The sequence below is a fragment of the Vanacampus margaritifer genome, chromosome 2 (assembly GCF_051991255.1).
Source record: "Vanacampus margaritifer isolate UIUO_Vmar chromosome 2, RoL_Vmar_1.0, whole genome shotgun sequence".
Lineage (NCBI taxonomy): Eukaryota > Metazoa > Chordata > Actinopteri > Syngnathiformes > Syngnathidae > Vanacampus > Vanacampus margaritifer.
In genome coordinates, this window is record NC_135433.1 from 42,086,566 (window position 1) to 42,105,280 (window position 18,715).

At 40.5% G+C, this 18,715-nt stretch overlaps 1 protein-coding gene across 2 annotated transcripts; it reads left to right on the forward strand.

Annotated features, from left to right (window-relative positions):
- The first annotated feature begins 6,292 nt into the window (after positions 1-6,292).
- On the forward strand, positions 6,293-18,086 carry LOC144043384 (KN motif and ankyrin repeat domain-containing protein 4-like). 2 transcript variants are annotated; one of them, XM_077556964.1, is made up of 10 exons: positions 6,293-6,341; positions 6,586-6,614; positions 10,374-10,430; positions 11,092-12,466; positions 12,608-12,916; positions 12,999-13,083; positions 13,161-13,380; positions 13,451-13,593; positions 15,087-15,287; positions 17,626-18,086. In XM_077556964.1, the coding sequence occupies exons 3-10, from the start codon at positions 10,412-10,414 to the stop codon at positions 17,719-17,721; spliced, it is 2,448 nt and encodes an 815-aa protein (XP_077413090.1). In that variant the 5' UTR covers positions 6,293-6,341; positions 6,586-6,614; positions 10,374-10,411; the 3' UTR covers positions 17,722-18,086. The 2 variants fall into 2 exon arrangements, with proteins under 2 accessions (XP_077413090.1, XP_077413089.1); XM_077556963.1 differs by lacking the exon at positions 6,293-6,341 and adding an exon at positions 6,345-6,406.
- Positions 18,087-18,715: the final 629 nt, after the last annotated feature.

Consider the following 18,715-nt stretch of genomic DNA (forward strand, 5'->3'; position numbering starts at 1 on the left):
TGCACCGTGACCGCACAAACATACACACACACACACACACACACTTGTATATACATTTGGTGGGGTCACATAAACGGTGTAGGGGTAGTGTTCGCCAGTCAGCGAGCTGGCGAACTCAGTAACAGAGTTAGTTTTCACTAAGCACGCTGGCGAGATGACCAGGGCCTTTCCCCGCCGGGCCTGGGGTCCAGGGGTGCCGCCCGTCCCCCAGTGCTCCCTTCTCCCCTTCTGTGCACAGTGTTCCGCCCCCCCCCCACGCGGCTGGAGGTGGGTGGGCGGTCTGTGGATCTAACTCTGCTTCATCTATCCTTCCTTCCTTTCTTTAGTCTTTCCTTTGGTCTCTTGAGGTCTCCCTAATTTGTTGGAATTTAGATGTTTCTGGGGCTGGTGAAAGATTCTGGTTTGTAACCCTGTGGGTAGTAGGTGGTGTCTGGTCGGTGCTGGTTTTCACTTTTCTTTCTTTTCTTTGATCCTTCCGCGGGTCTCCTGACAACTTCACGACTCTGGCGGGATTCTGAAGTCTTCGGTTTAGGTGAAGGGTATGGGATTTTTAATAGATTTCAGGTGAATTAATGAGCACAAACTCACACGCACGCACATATGCACACACGTACATATTCACGCACGCACGCACGCACACTTAAAAAAAAGAGAGCAATGATGATGACTTCTTGAATCGGTAAGATTACCGAATGAACAATACTGAGTTCTCTCAAAAATAAATAAATAAATAAAAATAAATAAATAATCCCAGCTGATTAAGGGTGTACACTGATCTGGTCACGAGTCATTAATGTCACAGAGCTAGTATGAATGGGACATTGAGTGGGATCATTATACCAACAATTGCCCCCATTTCCAAACATTCATTAATGAAATATATTTTCCTGATGTGAGTGCACCTTTCCAGACTGTCCTTGATTAGGAACAGTTATAAGCAGCTGAGGTAGCTCCCACTCATATCTATGCAGGTCATGAAATCGAACTGGTGACCATTTATTTTGCAGTGCCTTTTATTTCAGTACATTGTTTAACTACTTGCAGATTTTCAGTATCCAGTCAATGAATTTAAAATCAAACGTCAAATTGTAAAAACATCAGACAAACTAATTTTTTTAAGTTAATGTTTAGGGCTTGTCTTGTGCACTGCAGGAGTGGAGTGATGGTGGGGTGACTGATCATTCACAAAAAGACAAACAAACTTCAGTAATCAAAAAATGCATGGAAGTAATCTGGGTCACGGTGATAGGGAAGCCTCAGCTAACCATTTAAAACACCAATAGCCAGTCATCTATAATTCAGATTCGAAATGTTATACAAAACACATGTTGTCGCTGGTATGTGGCAAAACACTTTTTAAAGTTTTACATTTTTAGGTTTTTGGGATGAAACTGGATGCAGACATCCCAAAAACCTAAAAATAAAAATAAATTGAGGGAAAAACGGACATAAGTGTTTTACACATAGCAACGATATTTAACATTTACTTGAGAGAAACTGTTGAAGAAAGGCATCTCATGAATTTCATTCAATATAAAGTACCGCTACATTTGGACATCATGATTGAAGGATTGTTTTTCCCATTTCTTGTGAGGCCTCGATCCATAGGTCATCGTTTCATGTAAATAGTGTTTCTCTTGACCAATGCAGCAACAGCACAATGCGTCACTCCTCTTCCCACAAGCCACAGTTACATAAACTTCAAATGTTTGACCCAACAGGACACTTAAAAGGAATTTGTGATGAATGGAAAAACATTCGATAAACGTTGAGTGATAAAAACCCTTCGGTGAACATTCCAAAATCATCCTAACCTTGTGTTCGTTGCCTGTAAAGTCTCACTCAAGCACCTCAACTTTCCTCAAAGTACACTTTCCGCCAAGAGGCAACTTCCCCTGGAGGAGCCAAATGGGAGGAAAACTTAAATTAATATCCGACGGCTGGCAAGCTTTTACTGCTTTGACCAAAAATATCTATGCTAAGTTATTAATTTAGTAATTTTTCAAACAAGCACTGTCAAGAAATCTAAAAACAGTATGTTTGAACCAATATTCCACTTAAATGTGATGCAACTCCAAATCTGTCTTTGAAACTGCTACTGACTAAGATTTTCGCATGACAGCCAAGTTTTCCTCCAGCATATGTACAGTCTGTCAAAGCTATAAAGGCAGTTTTTCCCCCCCCCCCAGCGCTCCCTCTGCTGTGAACCACAATCCCTCATGGATTCAGTTGTCTGCCTGTGTAATGGAAAAGGAGGTTTTTTTTTATTTTTTATTGCTAATACTTAATGATTCCTTTTCCATCCGTGGTGGGGGACAAGGCAGGGTAGCAGCTTCTTAAGAAGCTCATATTCTATATAGATTCAAGTTGGGGTCAGGTGTATTCACTACAGGGTACATCATGAAACCAATCAAGAGCAAAAAAGATTCACCTAGCATAACAAACAAGTAAAAAAAAAAAAAAAGGGAAATGAGGAAGACTTTTGCAGTTTGCACTGGATAACATGATCTTCATAGAGTCCTAATTGGGGTCATGGATGAACTGGAGCCTATCACAGTTGACTTTGGGTGAGTGGTAGGGTACACCCTGGCCTGGACGCTTACTATCAAATCGCAGGGCACGCACTGTACACCAGTCTTAAATGAACATAACATACAGTCATGGAAAAATATAGACTTTTAATGCCTGGTAGGTATCAATGAATGTATATCCTGTGACGGACAGACAGTAAAGAAAACATGGAATGCCTACTCAGTAAAAAAAAAAAAAAAAAATGAAAGAAAAGAAAAAAACCTGGGTTGTTTCCCTAACCTACTTGCTGGGTAGCTGTGGATTTTGAGAAGATTGGGTTACTATTACCAAAGGTTGGGTTAATTATTTTTGACCCAGCAGACTGGATTGAAAATTACATTTGGGTGGGCTGAAGAGCTGTTTTTGACAGTTTTGTTGTGTACTGAAGAAAATTTAATTGAATGTAGCACTGTTAGAAAACTCCACCCAAGCATCAAGTGTAAAACTTGTCAAACAACAAACATGTCATGACAGACAAAAGTTTCTTCTTCTTAGAAAATGTTGCTAATATAATTATTTTTATTAACAGCCATACTGATAACCTGGTAACCAATTTCTTGGTAGTTTGTATTCATCAGTTGTTGGATTAAAATATTGACCCCATATGCTGAGCCAAATCCTCAATTTAATGTTATGGGTAATTGGGTATAAATAACCCTGCATTGACGTGGTCCCTTTTGGACATACCTTGAAATTAAAATGATAAAGAAACTGAAAAAAAAACCAAGGGTGGTCTAAGAATGTTTTTTGGAATGCAAGGGGAAGCCAAGGTACCCAGAGAAAAGCCACACAAGCATTAAGAGAACATGCAAACTCCACACAGGAATGCTGGAGCTGAGATTGTGCTAACCACTATGCCTCAGAAAGAACACCCCGCATAAAAAACACACACACACACACACACACACACAAAAACTGAGCCACAAAAATAGTGCAAGCTAGAGTGACTACATCAAAACCAGGGACGGCTCCAGGATTCTTTCTCTCCTGAGGCTAAATAGTTTAAATAATTCCTAAATATATTTTAGAATATCAAATAAAATGGTTGAGTGGCTTAACTGGGTCTCCATAGATTTTCTTGTCCCGGTGTAGTGCCATCCCTGATCAAAGCTAACAATTGAAGCATTTACACTATACGGACACGTGTTGGCTCCTCACCCTGCGCACGAGTCATGGCTATTCCAAATAATGGTCCAGATAAGAAAAGGAGAATTATTATAATTTTCCTGATAATATTTTTTGATTCATCCTCAAAGTTGAAAACAGCAACATTGCAACAGTAGGAGGACCGCCAAAAAGACACTTGGCTCATCTTAGGACTGAATGTCTGTGTGAAATTCATACAATTCAGTTTTTGGATATTTAGCTCCAAACACAGCTGTGAACACACGGGGCTAGAAGGCTATTTTTGCTGATATTATTACTTGTTGTGTGTGCTGATGAAGAGCAGGTGATATTCTTTGTTCCTGGCGTGATGGAGGCTGAAAGTGGATCCATGAAGAATGAAAGGTATGCAATCCATTGATGGCACCGAGCCCTTCTGTTGACTCGCCATAGATGCCGTCGCAATGGATAAAGTTACACATTCTGCACAAGGGAGGCCCAGTACTGACACTCGGGTTACTGGGGGCTACTTTTTTTTTTCTTCACACCATACTCGAATAAATGGCCCATCCTGTCACATAATGCCTCCAGACGAACAGCTGGCTTTCTCCGCAAACTTGCCTGGGAGAATGTTTCAAGTAGGACGGCATGCTCGCAAGCCCCTCCCCTGCTCTCCGCTCTCTTTCCGCACAGAGGCAAACCCCGCTTCTGTTATGGCGGAGGCTGCATGCACATCGGCATTTATCAAACAGCCCTGGCATGTCACTCTCCCCGACGGCACGGCACACACTCACAGACACACTCAGGGTGCACAGCGCTGAGGGCAAACTGGGGACTACTTATACTGGCAAGATACACAGAAGAAAAAGTGACATTCGGTTGTATTAAGGTAAGTTTTCATTCAATAGTTTCTCCAACTCATTGTTGCTCTAAATTTAGCCTGAGAGCGTGTGTGACATACTTTTCGCAGAATAGCTATACTTTCACATTGTTAAGGGATTGTCACACCGTAACACTATATAATGATGTATGACTATATAATCACACGTAAAGCTGCAAACGGTTAACCTTTCACCGTACGGCGTTGGATCTCTGGCAGCTGTTTGAAGGTATGAGCTTTGTCTGCACATAGCCCACAATGTGGCTTAGATGCCGCACTACATCACTCACTCTGTGGCTGTTGGAGAGCACAAGCGCACTGTGACAGGACCGGCCGCAATTCCGACACTACACCACTCTGGCTACAGGGTGAAAACAAGGCAGTAAAACCACCAAAAAATGGACCTTTTGATGGAGAAAATCAAGCCAAACCGCTGGTTTTAGAATCGGATTCTCTTCCAGTTATGCGCTGGAAAAATGCTGAATGTACAGCCAAAAGAAAGGATTTTCTAGGAAGAGAACAAAGATCATAAAAACGAGAAGACAAACTCTATTACAGATGACCAGTGGAAAGGAAAACAGAATGGAGAGGGCCGAAGTTACGTTTTACAAAATAGATTATCGGAGCTCACATTTAGGACAATGCTAATGATCCAGATGATATTATGTGGCGGTAACCTCACACAAATGAAGAAATACCTCACAAATCTGTCTAGGACAGAAACTAGTTAAAAATGCCAGACACTTAGCGATATAATTGGGGAATATTTGGTCTGTCAGATCTTTTGCAGGACAAGATCAACAAGTAACTTTTTCACATCATGCTAGCCTGACAAGCAGCCAATGTAACATCAATTTCAGTTCAGAAAAACTTTCACTAACCTTCTTCTTCTTTTCATTAGACCAATGAAATGCATTGATTGTGTAGAATCAACTATTGATTAATTTTCTGTGGCAAAATACAGTGTCGGAGTCATATTCATGAAATTACTGCATAGCTTGCCACTACGATAGTCATTTGTTCCATGCTAGTAAACATAGTAACATAACATCATCACAGCGTTTCAATATAGAACGGACTATGTAAAAATAAGTCAGTTAGCATGATAAACAAGTTTTGCAAACTTCGGTTGAAGTAGTAGATTCCATGGCTCTATGGGCAATAATAACTTTTAATTTGTAAAATAACAGTTGCTAAGTCACTAAGCCGCTCCGGGTCACGTCCACTTCCATTGAACAATCATTTCCTTCCGCCGTCCGTCATAGGGCAGTCACATGATCACGTGACGTCGGTGCAAATAGTCAATATGCAGATCATCGGCTGGCAGTCCGTGCTTGTGTGACGTATGGTGAAGTGACGTTAAGAGACGAGCAGTATTTGGCTAACTACTGCCGCCTAGAGGCTTGGCATGAATCTCATTGTAGGCCCAATTTGTGGAAGTGGTGTAGCCACACACGGAGGCGTATTCTGATTGGATAGGATTTTCTGGCATTGTTATGAACGTACTTAAAAACGCATTAATGAGGTTAACTGTGGATGTTTTTCTTTTCGACAAACGTGGTGGTGTGGACACTGTTTTTTCTACACCCAGAGGAGGGAAATATCTGTTTTTAAAAATACCCTGCTTTGTGTGTACATGGCCTTATTTATTCAAAGATGTGAGTTCATAATGTCATGGTTTTCCTGTGCCCCATGCCTTGTCTTGCTCGTCAGGTTTTCAATTCCACCTGTTCTCATCAGCCCAGGTGTGACTTGTTGTCTCGTCAGTTTGCTGAATTCAAGGAAGGTGGGAAGTTGGACATATTCCACTTGGAATCTTCCATTTACGACTGCAAAGCGTTCCAAGTGAATGTAAACAACAAAGATTTCAATAAATTGTTTATTGTTATGGATAACACAGTCACTCGAAATCATGTTGGGTTACGTAAAGTTACTTGCTAGCTAATTTAATGTCCTTTTTTCCTTCCGACTTTGCTCCTCGGATGCCCGAGTTTAAAGGGGCATTCCCGTGCATACTTCCTGGTATGAAGTCGGAAAAGTCCGACTTCCCACCTGCAGCGTAAGTTCTTTGTTTTGAATGTTTGTTGTTCATTACCGCTGTCGTGTGTCGTTGGATGTGTCATGTAGAAGTAGAAGACACATACCTATGAAATACTGCATTGTTTCTGTCAACGCTTTAGATGTAATTTGTGGGTTCGTTTATGAATGAATGAATGTATAGTCAATGCAAAGGTGTCAAAGATGTGACAAAAAGCAGAGAATGCACTAGAGTATTCCTGTAAACTATAATATGACGCATTTCCACTAAATACCATAAAAACACTGGTTTGGAAAATCCCAAGGGCATTAAACTCACTCTTGATATTTCATTTTGGCTACACAGTGGCAGTAGTAATGTTTCGCAGGGGCCTCTTTGGGGTAAAGTGACTATTTTACACTCATTTTTTGGGTTGCTTTTGTGGTGGGAGGTGGACCAACAGCTCCAAGCACACACAATTAAACTTGTGCCATGGAAATGTGCAAATTGTTAGGCAACGACTCTTGGGAGATTCCTAACCCAGATGCAATATTGTTTCTTTAGTGGTCATGTTGGTGAGGGAGAAATGTACGACTATATTTAAGTGTAAGAAAGCAGAGAGGCTGTGCAGACTCACTTGTTTAGTTCAAGAGCAGAACCATTTTGAAATGTATGCCAATGAGATTTTGTTAAGTCTTCAACAAGTAAAAGATGCTCATATTTGTTTTTTGGCACGCAGTCACACCATGCCAAATGTACTTACTTATGTTTGTGTTGGGAAAACCCAAAACATAAACGAGCATTTATTTTCTCCAAGGTCACCTTTTTTTCAAAAAGAGATCCATTTTATTATGAACTTCAATTTGGACTCCAAATCAGGATGTTGCTACTGTATGCTCTTGAAAAAAAAATACTACTAAGTGGATTCGACTCAGTGATCATCTGCTAGTTACGATACGATACAATATACTTTTATTTTCCCCGTGGGGAACTTTTTCCTGGACTCCGTCCAGCTGCAGTAAGGAAAAAACAACAGAATAGAGAGAGATAATTAAAATAAATAAGAAGTGCAGCAATAAGTAGAAGCCTTCACAGAAGTATACATGTGTAGAGAAGTACATACATGAGGACTGTACACACCCACATACACACACACTCCTATATATATATTGCACTACTTAGTTAATGTCGGTTATTAAGCAGTTTGATGGATGTCGGCAGGAATGAGTTATTGTAGCGGTTCAGCCTGGCTCTGGGGGCCCTGAATCTCCTGTTGGCTAGTTGGCTAAAATAAAGATAGTGACAGATAATATCTGCATCTAACCTGATGACATGTACAACAGCTTTACACCACGTATGGTCTAAGTTAAGACATGCCAGCATGAGTGCTGAAAGATTCCTGCCAACAATAAAACCCACTTGCATACAGTTCATATAGTCTGCTAGTGTCAGTGTAAAAAGCAATACAAGAACTTTCATATTTATAATTAAAAAATTCCTGTTCACAAAACTGACAATATAAAATGAAATGATATGTTGAAGCAGTAACAACTTTTAGATGCACGTTGTTCCTGAATATTTTCGAACTCGAAAATCTGATTACTCAATTCTGAAATATTGCTGCTTTGACATTCAACATTTACCTACAGTACACATTTGATGACATTGTATGTCATTGTAAGAAAGTGGCCCAATATTAACTCATTCACTGCCATAAATTCATATAAAAAAAAAAAGATTATTAAAAATTAGGGGCAAGAGGCGGTTATCTTTTTTTTAATTGTAATTAATCGCATGACTTCCACTACTTAACTCACGATTAATCACAAATTTGATATCTGTTCTAAATGTACAATAAAAAAAAATCTAGGTTTTTATACTCTTGTTAACAAAAGTGGAAACAAAATGTTAAACTAATAGAAATAGTGAAAATTATTTTTTGATGTTTATAGCCGTCAACGGCAGTGAATGAATTTTTAAAAAAAGGAAAGAAAATATTATTAAAAACTTGGGGCGTCAGGCGATTAAAGTTTAATCGTAATTAATCTCATGACTTCACTAGTCAAATCGCGATTAATCACAAATATCTGTTCTAAATGTACAATAAAAAAAAATCTAGGTTTTCATATTCTTGTTAACAAAAGTGGGAAAAAAATGTTAATCTAATAGAATAATTCCAATTAATTTTTTACGTTTATAGCCGTCATTGGCAGCAAATGAGTTAAGCATGCTGTCTACATCATGAAGCACTGATCCACATTCCCAACGCAAACATCTCGTCTGTCAATCCATTAGGCATGTTTTCTGCTTTTTACTGAGGTTTATTAATGAGTTTTTAAGTCATGGAGGTCAAATTTCCCAGCAGACCATTTAGTGTTGGTTGTTTACTGCATAGCTGGCATTGCAGAATGCCACAGTGGTTGATGGTTGGTGGTCTGGAGCAGGGAGGGGGAAACACAAGGTCAGTAGGGCGACACTGGGAAGGAGATGACTATATTTAGTTTGAAGAATGTGCACTATATTATTTAATTTTGACTATATAAATACAAAAAAAGTCATAGTTACTGATTTTATTTATATTATGACCGGATTGTGCGTTAAGTTGGAAAAAAATGAACTCTAAATTTCCATTAATCATCAGCATTATGATCATCATATAATTCATTTCTATGGAAAATGTCTAACTAGATATTTTCAAAATTCCTTAAACAAATGTCCTATGGAAAGATTGCATAAAGTATTTCTAAAATCTACCAATCCGAGTCAGTTATTTTGGGGTTCCAAATCAATAATGTGTGAGGTCTCAGCCATCTTCACTTTTGAGCGATATAATGAAAAAGTAATGTGTGCCCGTTTGCGGATTTTTATATTTTTTTAAATTCCAAATACATACTGTGCTCCACTTGCAGGAGCTCAGTCAGGGGTTGTTTTTCCCTCATCCCCCTGCACTTGAGTTTTTTTTTTTTCCATCTGTGAAAACGGAATAAGACAACCCGGCGTATCCCTGATCTCTATCCCCCAGTTGGTCATCGTCTCCTGGACGGGTTGTGTCTGTTCCGTTTCGTTGCACCCTGGGGTACAATGACAAAAATCTATGCTGATTCTGAAAAAAAAGAACTTTAAGGTACTGAACTGGAGATCAAGTTAAAGACTGTAAGATGTTAGAAAAACAAACAAACTGTTGATTTAAGAAAAGAGGGGCAACAAACTGGATGGGAAAATACAAGAAGGGAGGGAAGCAATGAGTCATAACAATGCTTGTATGCCTACAAAATTATATAGTTTTTTCTTTTCTGCTGGCCATAGCTGCAAGGCTTAAAACAGAGTTTGTTATTCCCGTCTCCCATCCTGGACAGCAGGGTAGTAATCAAGTGAAGATCAGGCGTGCCAACGGGAGAATAACAACCATCCATGTGCATGGAAGAAATGAATCAGTGTGGGAGAAAAAGCAGCAGAAGCACATCTCTCAGACAGCGTCAGGGACCAAGAAGAAAAGCAATTAAGTGCAATTGTTTGGGTTTTGTGCACGAAGCTAAAACAGTGTCAAGAGTAATCCTCTGAATGATGAGTCGTCTCACCAAAAATACCACAGCAAAACCTCAACGACTGCCAGTGCCAAAATATTTTTGTTTTTGTCCCACAATCCATGAATATAGTCATTATGTAATTATTCATTCAGTCTTTATACATTTATGAGACAACCACATAACAATTTCCGTTGCTTGTAAAAAAGGCTCCGGCATTTATGTGTTGTAATGTGTTGTTTTCTTTAAATTTTGATTATTTTTATTTTTTTGACAGACATCTCCAACAGATGATGTGACAACAAACCCAGCAAAATGATGGAAAGACATAATGGTAAAATGTTTCAAAATGTCACATCATTATACAAAAAATGGTATGTCATGTAAAAATGTGTTGATGGACGATGACATGAGCTTGAGGTGATGACAGGAAAAGAATTGTCCAAAAGAGGCTGAAGAGGTGAATAGGCATTGGCTGAGGCTAACAGGTAGCCCACCCGAGGAGACTCAATAGGCAGACAGGTGAATATTATGTGCCTAGGTTCTCTATGATCGGCCAATAGGGAGAGGTGGAGGTCCACAATCCAAAATCAGAGCCAGACCGTCAAGTCAGGTCCAAAGCCAGTAATCCGGTGTCTACACTTTTCACAATTAGTCCAAAATCCAAAACCAGATCCAATTTAAAAAAACGAAAAAGGTAGGTAGAGACAGGGGGTGCGAAAACAGGCCGGGTCCGAGATCAGGCAGGACCAAAAACAAGTTCAGGTATGGTTGGATGATATTGCAAAATGCAAGTGACATTCTGGCACGGAGGTGAAAGAGCTGGTTAAATAGGCCAGGGAACAGGTGGGCTACCAACGAGGTATGGTCAATCTTAGGCACAAAGAAATGTCTCACAGCAACTGGCGCTTCAGAACAAAGTGAACAGGAGATTGGCAGAACATGACAGGTTGATGTTTATTGTATCGTTAAAACTGTTGTTTTAATGTTCACAGGTAATAAGCCACCGGCCAAAGCTTCAGAAAGTGCCATTAAAGGCAAACTTCCATACTCAGTGGAAACCCCGTATGGTTTCCGTCTCGACTTGGACTTCCTGAAGTATGTTGATGACATTGAGAAAGGAAGAACCATAAAAAGAATATCTATCCAGCGCCACAGCAAAGGCCCTCGGGCTAGTACTCTTCCTCGGCACCTTAATCCTTCAGGGTACGGTTACCGTCCAAGCCCCTGGGGATCAACCGGAGCGCTTGGCCCCAGGTCTCGACTGTCCGATGACCACCACCACGGCTCAAATTCCTGGTTGTACGACTACAGGTCGTCCATTTCGCCACAAGGCCGAGCAGAAATTGAGGCCAAAATCCGAGAGTTTGATGAGCAGCCTTTGGGTGAGCACATCCGACCCCATCTCCTCCGGGCCTCCAGTCTGCCTCTTACGGTGCTTTTGAGACAAGGACTGGAGCCAACGGAGGAGTCCAGAAGCCTAAGAACGTCAAGGGGTCCCCTTGAAGACAGAAACAAGTCTTATGAAGATATCTTTGACTCCCCAGAGAGTCCTCACACCCAAGATTGCTCAGGCCTGTTGAGGCGCCTAAGAGATGCCTTGGAGAATGTGGAGGAGCTGGAGAGGGAAGTGCGGGTCATTCCAGACCTCAAAGCACAAATCTGTCTGCTGCAGGAGGAAAAAGAAATGCTGCGATCACAAATTCAACCTCCCTCCCAAAATGGAACCAATGGGACCCATTACAACAATAAAAGCTCACGGTATGAACAATGTAGAAGTAGTAGTCAAGATTGTAATCCTACGCATGAGTGGAGGATGAGCACGGATCTGGATGAGCTGCTGACGGTGACGTCACTCCAAGCTAAGGTCGCCATGTTGGAACAGAAGCTGCATGAGACAGAGTTGGACCTTCAGAGGGTCACGGGTCGGCTGAGGCAGCAGCGGAATGAAAGTACAAGTAAAGACGAACAGATTGAACGACTTGTCACAAATCCGGGGGTGTGGGTCCATGCAGAGAGGGTGCGAGTCGACCAGGAGGAGGATGAGATCACGGCGATATCAAAAAGCACCAATGGAGAAAGTGCTCATCTCAAAGATGATTTCGAATCCCCTGAAAGCTTTCTGCCGATGGAGGTTTCCGCTGACATTCTAGACACGTCTGTGGTCATCCATCACATAAATAAGATCAAGCGACTCCTGGATCAACAGTGGGAGTGTTTGAGTGTGGCAGAGGATGAGAAACACCCTAAAGTTATCTCCCTCCAGCAGGAGATAATGGGACTCATCAATATCCTTACCTCCCATTACGCTCAGGGCGGACACAAGAATGGACACGCCATTCATCATGGAGGTGACCTCAACAAGGAAGGGTTAGTAATCATTTTAATCCTGTGTTGTGGATTGTAAATGAACAAGACTGTTGCGTATCGAGAGAGAAAAGCTTTCATTTTTGATGGGATTAACGTGACTTGCGAATGCCCTTTATTTTCTGTCCCTTACACACTATACAGATGCAAACAAAATGCTCTTGACAGTCCAGTTGGTCAGGAATATGTACCGCAGATGGCTTGCAGATTCCAGCAGGAAGAGAACAGCATCAGGCCTTGGGAGATGGCTGCAACCCAAGTGGAAGCAAAACAGGAAAAGACAGGGACGGAGGAAAAGAGGCTAATGATGTCGCACGGATCGAGATCGGGAAGGACAGATGGAGGGGTGGCATCTGTTGGGGCCGATACTCCAATGGAAATGCCCATGATGAAATCTCAGCCCCCAGGAAAACAGATGGAGGGCGATTCTGGTTCCAAGTCAACCCAAGGCAGGTGAGAGGGCCAGAACACACTAGGTGGGACTTCTTTTGTATGTTTTTGCCCTAATATCTCTCATTCTGTCTTTTGTTCCAAGTGAGACGGTAAATGCCGACTTCATGTCAGCTTGTCACTTCCTCAACGAGCACATGGACAACATTGAGAACCCTACCAATGACACAGTGCGTACTTTATAATTCTTCCACCCTCACAACTTCTTTTTTGTTTGAAATCTTCTGTTTCCTCCTCGTCATTGCAGAGGAGAGCCCTTGTCGTGCTTTTCCAGGACTGGTTTAGTACAACAGCAGAGGAGAGTTCAGTGGCCAAAAAAGTAGCGGTGTACTTGAGGGAGGTCAAAAAGGCAACACCTTCACTTTTGGCCTTCCTCATCAACCTGGCTGATGATAACGGCAACACAGTCCTCCATTACAGTATTTCCCACTGCAAGTACGATATCGTCAGTCTGCTGCTGGACACAGGTACGACATATCCTTGTAATCCATAGTAAGACATACAAATGTAGACGATGAATATCTCCCCGCCATACAGGAGTAGGTGATGTTAATTTCCAGAACAAAGCAGGATACACATCAGTGATGCTGGCCTCACTCACAGCACCTGAAAATCCTGGCGACATGGGAGTGGTCCGCAGGCTGATGGAGCTTGGCAACATTAACATCAGATCTAGCCAGGTAAATCACCATTGCAAATGTTGTCCGATTGCAATGTGGATTATTTCAAAGGAGCACAGCCTTGAGGCTGACCATAAACGTTGGTCACGTGCAAATGTGCAGGACCATCCACGCATCTGGATTCGAAGCCAACTAACTCATTTAAGGCAAAAGAAATTCCGGACTGATCCGAAGTCAATCACAGAACTACAAATCCACCCAACCATCCATTTTTCATAATCTCATTAAGGCCACGGTGAGGCTGGAGGAGTAACCTCAGATGACAGTGACTCGGGTACACTTTGAACTGGTCGCCAGCCAAATAACAGGGCAAATATAGACAACCAACATTAAGGATTATTTACAGTCTTCAAAGAATCAAACTTGCAAGTTTTTGGAAAGTAGGAGGAAGCCAGAAGATTTTTATTTACTTTCTAGCACTTTTCAAAATAAAAGAAATCAGGTGCAGAATCCCAGTGTGATGGGTTGTAAAATCTACAGTATATAAAGAGGCAGTATTTCGAGAACTACTTTCCAAACAACACAACAACTAGCATAATTATTAAATATGGTGTTCCACAGGGGTCCATATTAAAACCACTTCTACTTCTCTTTAATCTGTAAATCAGTGATTTTGTTAACGCTTTGAAAGCTCTCCATAAAGTCATGCTTGCGGATGACACTAGTCTCTTTTTGGGCCACGAGAGTCCACTTGAACTGAACTGAATTATAAACAAAGAACTTTGTGAAATTGACAAATGGTTTAATTGTAACAAACTCTTTTTGAATGTCTAAAAAAAGAACATTATGATTTTTTCGCTCTCACAAAAAAAAACGAGATTATGCAAAAAAAAAATGAAATTGAAGGACAGACAATATTGCAAGTAATCATCTGCATTATTATTCATTTTTTCCTGGTCTGAATATGACGACCTCTCCAGCCCACTTTTTTTTTTTTTTTTTTGTCACCATGGCATATTAAGACTCCCTGAGCTCAGTATTTACCATAACGGATGTTTAATCTATCAACTCATTAATAATTTGAACCCTGCTCTCAGCTGCTCTCTACATGGACATGGCAGAAGGAATAAAGACGTCAACATCAGGAAGAAGCGAAGGCTTAAAAAAACAGTTTAAGTTTTGCGTTTATAGCCCACAGATGTGGAACCATCTTAATGCTCACCTCAAAAATGCCCAATCTTGCCCCGCCTTTAAGAGGAAATTAAAATCGGAATTATTAACTAGATACTTATCATTTGGTAGAATCTATTGACTGGGATCAACCTACTGTTTGTCGTTGTTGCCTTGTTTTTCTTTTGTCTTTATTGTCCATCTATTTTCGGGACCGTTTCGCCAAATAAGCTTCATGTAGCTTTTGTGGGTGTCTCGCTCTCATGTAATTCTACGGTAAACATCAGGTTGCCCTCATGGTGGAAAATATGCAACTGTTATATTTGACATGTGAATAAATTGACTGAATAAAAAAAAAACCCACCACACACGTCGTCCTACAGACAGGCCAGACGGCTTTGCATTTGGCTGTGCGACACGGGCGAGTGGTGATGGTTCGCCTGCTGCTGAGCTGCGCCGCAGACGCTAACATCCAGGACGCTCAGGGAACCACGGCTCTCATGTTTGCTTCCGAGAGAGGCTACACGCACATCGCAAGACTGCTGCTGGAGAGGACCCAGTGCGATCTGACCTTGACTGATCAGGTGATGCCGCAAAACATACACAAAGGCCTTTTAACAGTGGCTGGCACAGCAGAAAACGAAAAGATGAAGGTTAAAGCTGAATTTGAATTGGTCCGACTCGGTCACACGCCACTTAACAAAGAAAAGTATACAGATGTGAATTCTTCAGAATAGCATGAAACTCACTGGGGAGGAAGAATCTAATCAGAAATATAATAACTACTACAGTACAGTATATTGTTCCTTTGTTTAAATCATATTCAGTAAATTATGCTCCATTTGTGGCAAATGTGTGTTGTACTAAAGTAATTCCAAAAAAGATGTTGGACAAAAGTGAGGCTAGCATTGTTGGCTCCTACAGGGAGTGACAAAGTGGATTTGGTCTCCCCTTTGAAAGAGCTTCCACTCTTGTGGGAAATCTTTTTATAACATTTTGGAGTGTGTCTGTGGAATCTTTTGTTCATTCGTCCTGTGAGGTCCAAATTTGGACACAAAGAGGGTAATTGATCTCAAGTTCTTCCACACCATAATCATCCATTTTGCTTTGTGCACTGGGACACAGTCATGCTGGAACAGAAAAGGTCATTAACCCAAACTGTCTTCACAAATAAGTAAGCATAGAATTGTCTAAAGGATCTTTGTAAAATGAAGAATTAAAGGTGAACTAAAGGCCTAAAATTCAGGTGCGTCTAAAGATTTTCGTCCGAGGGCCACATACAGAAAAATAAAAAGATGTAAAAGCCCCTTTAAAAATGGTAAAACAAATCTTCCAAGCATTTTTATATTGTTTATAAAATGTAGTTATTAAAAACAACTACTAACTCATGACAACTTTCTGTTATGAAGTGAGGTGGCAAATTCTGGGGTGCTGAGCAGCCCTGTGACCCACTAGAAAAGATCAGCCCCTGCCATTATGTGGATCCCCACAATGAGAACCAAAACAAGAGAAATCTGTTAGTGGTGTGCCCCCCAAAAAAACACGATTGTCATAAGAATCGCAATTCTCATTTAGTATGATTCAGAATAAATTTTAAATGTCCCAAAAATTGATTTTATTAAAATTATTTTAGACTGTCTTCCCTTTGTTTGTATTTGCCTTTATTGGGAGTTATGTTCATGTTGCACCCGATTTGGCCACTTGGGGGCAGTGTGGTTCTACGCTGTCTGATACACTGTTAAGTTGTAGCCACATTAGAGAGTAGAAGAAAAAAGTCACGATCAAGTTGTTCTAATAAAAGCCGTTTTTTTTGAGTGATAAAAGTGCCGCGAGCAGCGCACTAGTTAGCATTAACGAGTCAGACTGGAGTAGATCATTACGATTCCTTGAAAATCTATAAATTGAAGCAAAAATCATTGTCAATCACATCATTTTGAATCAAGAATCGTTCTAACTCGAAAATTGATTCTGAATTGAATCGCACACCCAAAAATCTGAATCGAATCGTGTGACATTCAAAGATTCCCACCCCTAAAATCTGTTGTAATTTGACATTATTGGGGGGATCCTTAATTGAACCTTGAGAAGGAGCAGAAAGTGGAGGAAACCATTATTGCTTATTAGCGTTATTTACCTTAATGAAGAAAACTTTTGTTACGATTTTAGCTGCCAATTAGTTGTCAGTCTCTTTATATTGTTAGCATAGTAGCATAACTGCCCAAGTCAATACATTGTTTTCTTTACGTCTGTGTAGATTCTCATTCAACAACTCAACTCACCTTTATTTAACAGCTGGAGCTGTAATAAAGCCCTTTACAGAAAACATGATGACATTAACCCATAAAGGTTGAATTGAGGCATTTGGACTTATATTGCTTGTTGAATTTTTTTAAATTATTTTTTTTATTGTTTTCTGAAAATTGGGCAATCATGCTATTAGGTTGACAATATTCAGAAAAGCTCTACATTAACCCAAGTTTTAGAGCTAGCTTCGGATTCAGATTACTTTATTGATGCCAAAAATGCCTCCAGTTACAACCCGCCCAAGAACAGAACGAGAAGCCTGGCGGGTTGCATACCAGCGCCCCCACGTTCTTAATTATAGTTAGTGTAGTAGTTATAGTTATAGACATGATGTAGTTGGGCATTTGTGTGTCACAACCCTACCACGTTTTCAACATTCACACTTTTCATATCGCCCTTTTAAGAAAAAAATGAAATAAAATAGTGATGTGGGCCATCCCCAATGTTATTTTGAGTAAAGGATGTGGGTCGCTACAAAAATGGAAGATAAACCACAAATGGCCCCCGCTCTGTAGTTTGGACATCCCTGGCCTAATTGAATACCTAACAGTTTCAGGAAGAGGCGTGTCACACCACTTTTGCTCCTAACTGATACTCATTTCCCGTCTTTCTTTTTAGAGTGGTCGTACTGCTCTCTCCGTCGCCATGCTCGGCGCCCACAGCGACACGGCCGCTCTTCTGCAAGCCCATGCGAAGGTTCGAGCTCTGCCCTGATGTCTGAGAGACTTCTTACCCGTGTAACCAAGCCAATGGATTTCAAATTGACTTTGTTTCATGATGAAGTTGCTGACTTTAGCGGTTATGCTAGTGAGCATTCGGTCAACTATATCTTCTTCAAAGACGCCACATGATTAGTGTGTTACATGAGTGTTTTATTATAACTGATGAAATGAAATTACAGTACTTTTTTTTGTGGCTAAGTTCTATGGCCTTGTTGCTGCTGTTCATATGTTAGTCTGATCTTTGCACAGACATTCTTTATTTTCCCCACACAAGAGCATCTCTGTTTTTTGTTTAATGTACATATTTTTTTTAAAATGCTGAGTCATTTTTAAATAAAGCTCTTGTGAAATACCGAACTTCAAAAGTTGTTGCCTACATCTGGGAATGTTTTCCCTGCACATGTCATTCTGATGCATTTGTTTGGAGTTTAAGTCACACAAACCTGACATATGCAAACGTTCACATTCCATGCGACGGTTTAAGATAAACTTTTTAGTCAGCTTTATTGCTGTATGGACAAACCTGACCAGCAGATGGCGCATGTCCTCCATCTCAGTTTTATCACAGCAGCCACAGAAGCTTTCTATTTTTTATTCTTAGATTTTTTTTTATTGTTTTCAATTAAACTTTTTAACCCCTGCTAAAAAAAAAGATGGTAATGTACATCATTATTTGTTGATTAAGATGTCAAAATATATATTTTTTTATTAGGGATGGGTGAGTACAAAAACCCACCAGCCACCGATACTGAGGTTTGTAGTTGACGCTACACTTTTGTGGTTTGACACATTTACGTATCAGCGTGTGCGTCAGAAAGAAATGGCTTTGTTCATAATGACGTTTTATTGTATTAATTGAAATTTTATATATCAAAAGTACCGGTGAAACCCGTACACTGCATCTGTATTGGTGAGTACTTAACAGTGGTAAAAAAATGGTATTGAACATCCTTAATCTTTCTATTAATGTATGGACAAATGGATGA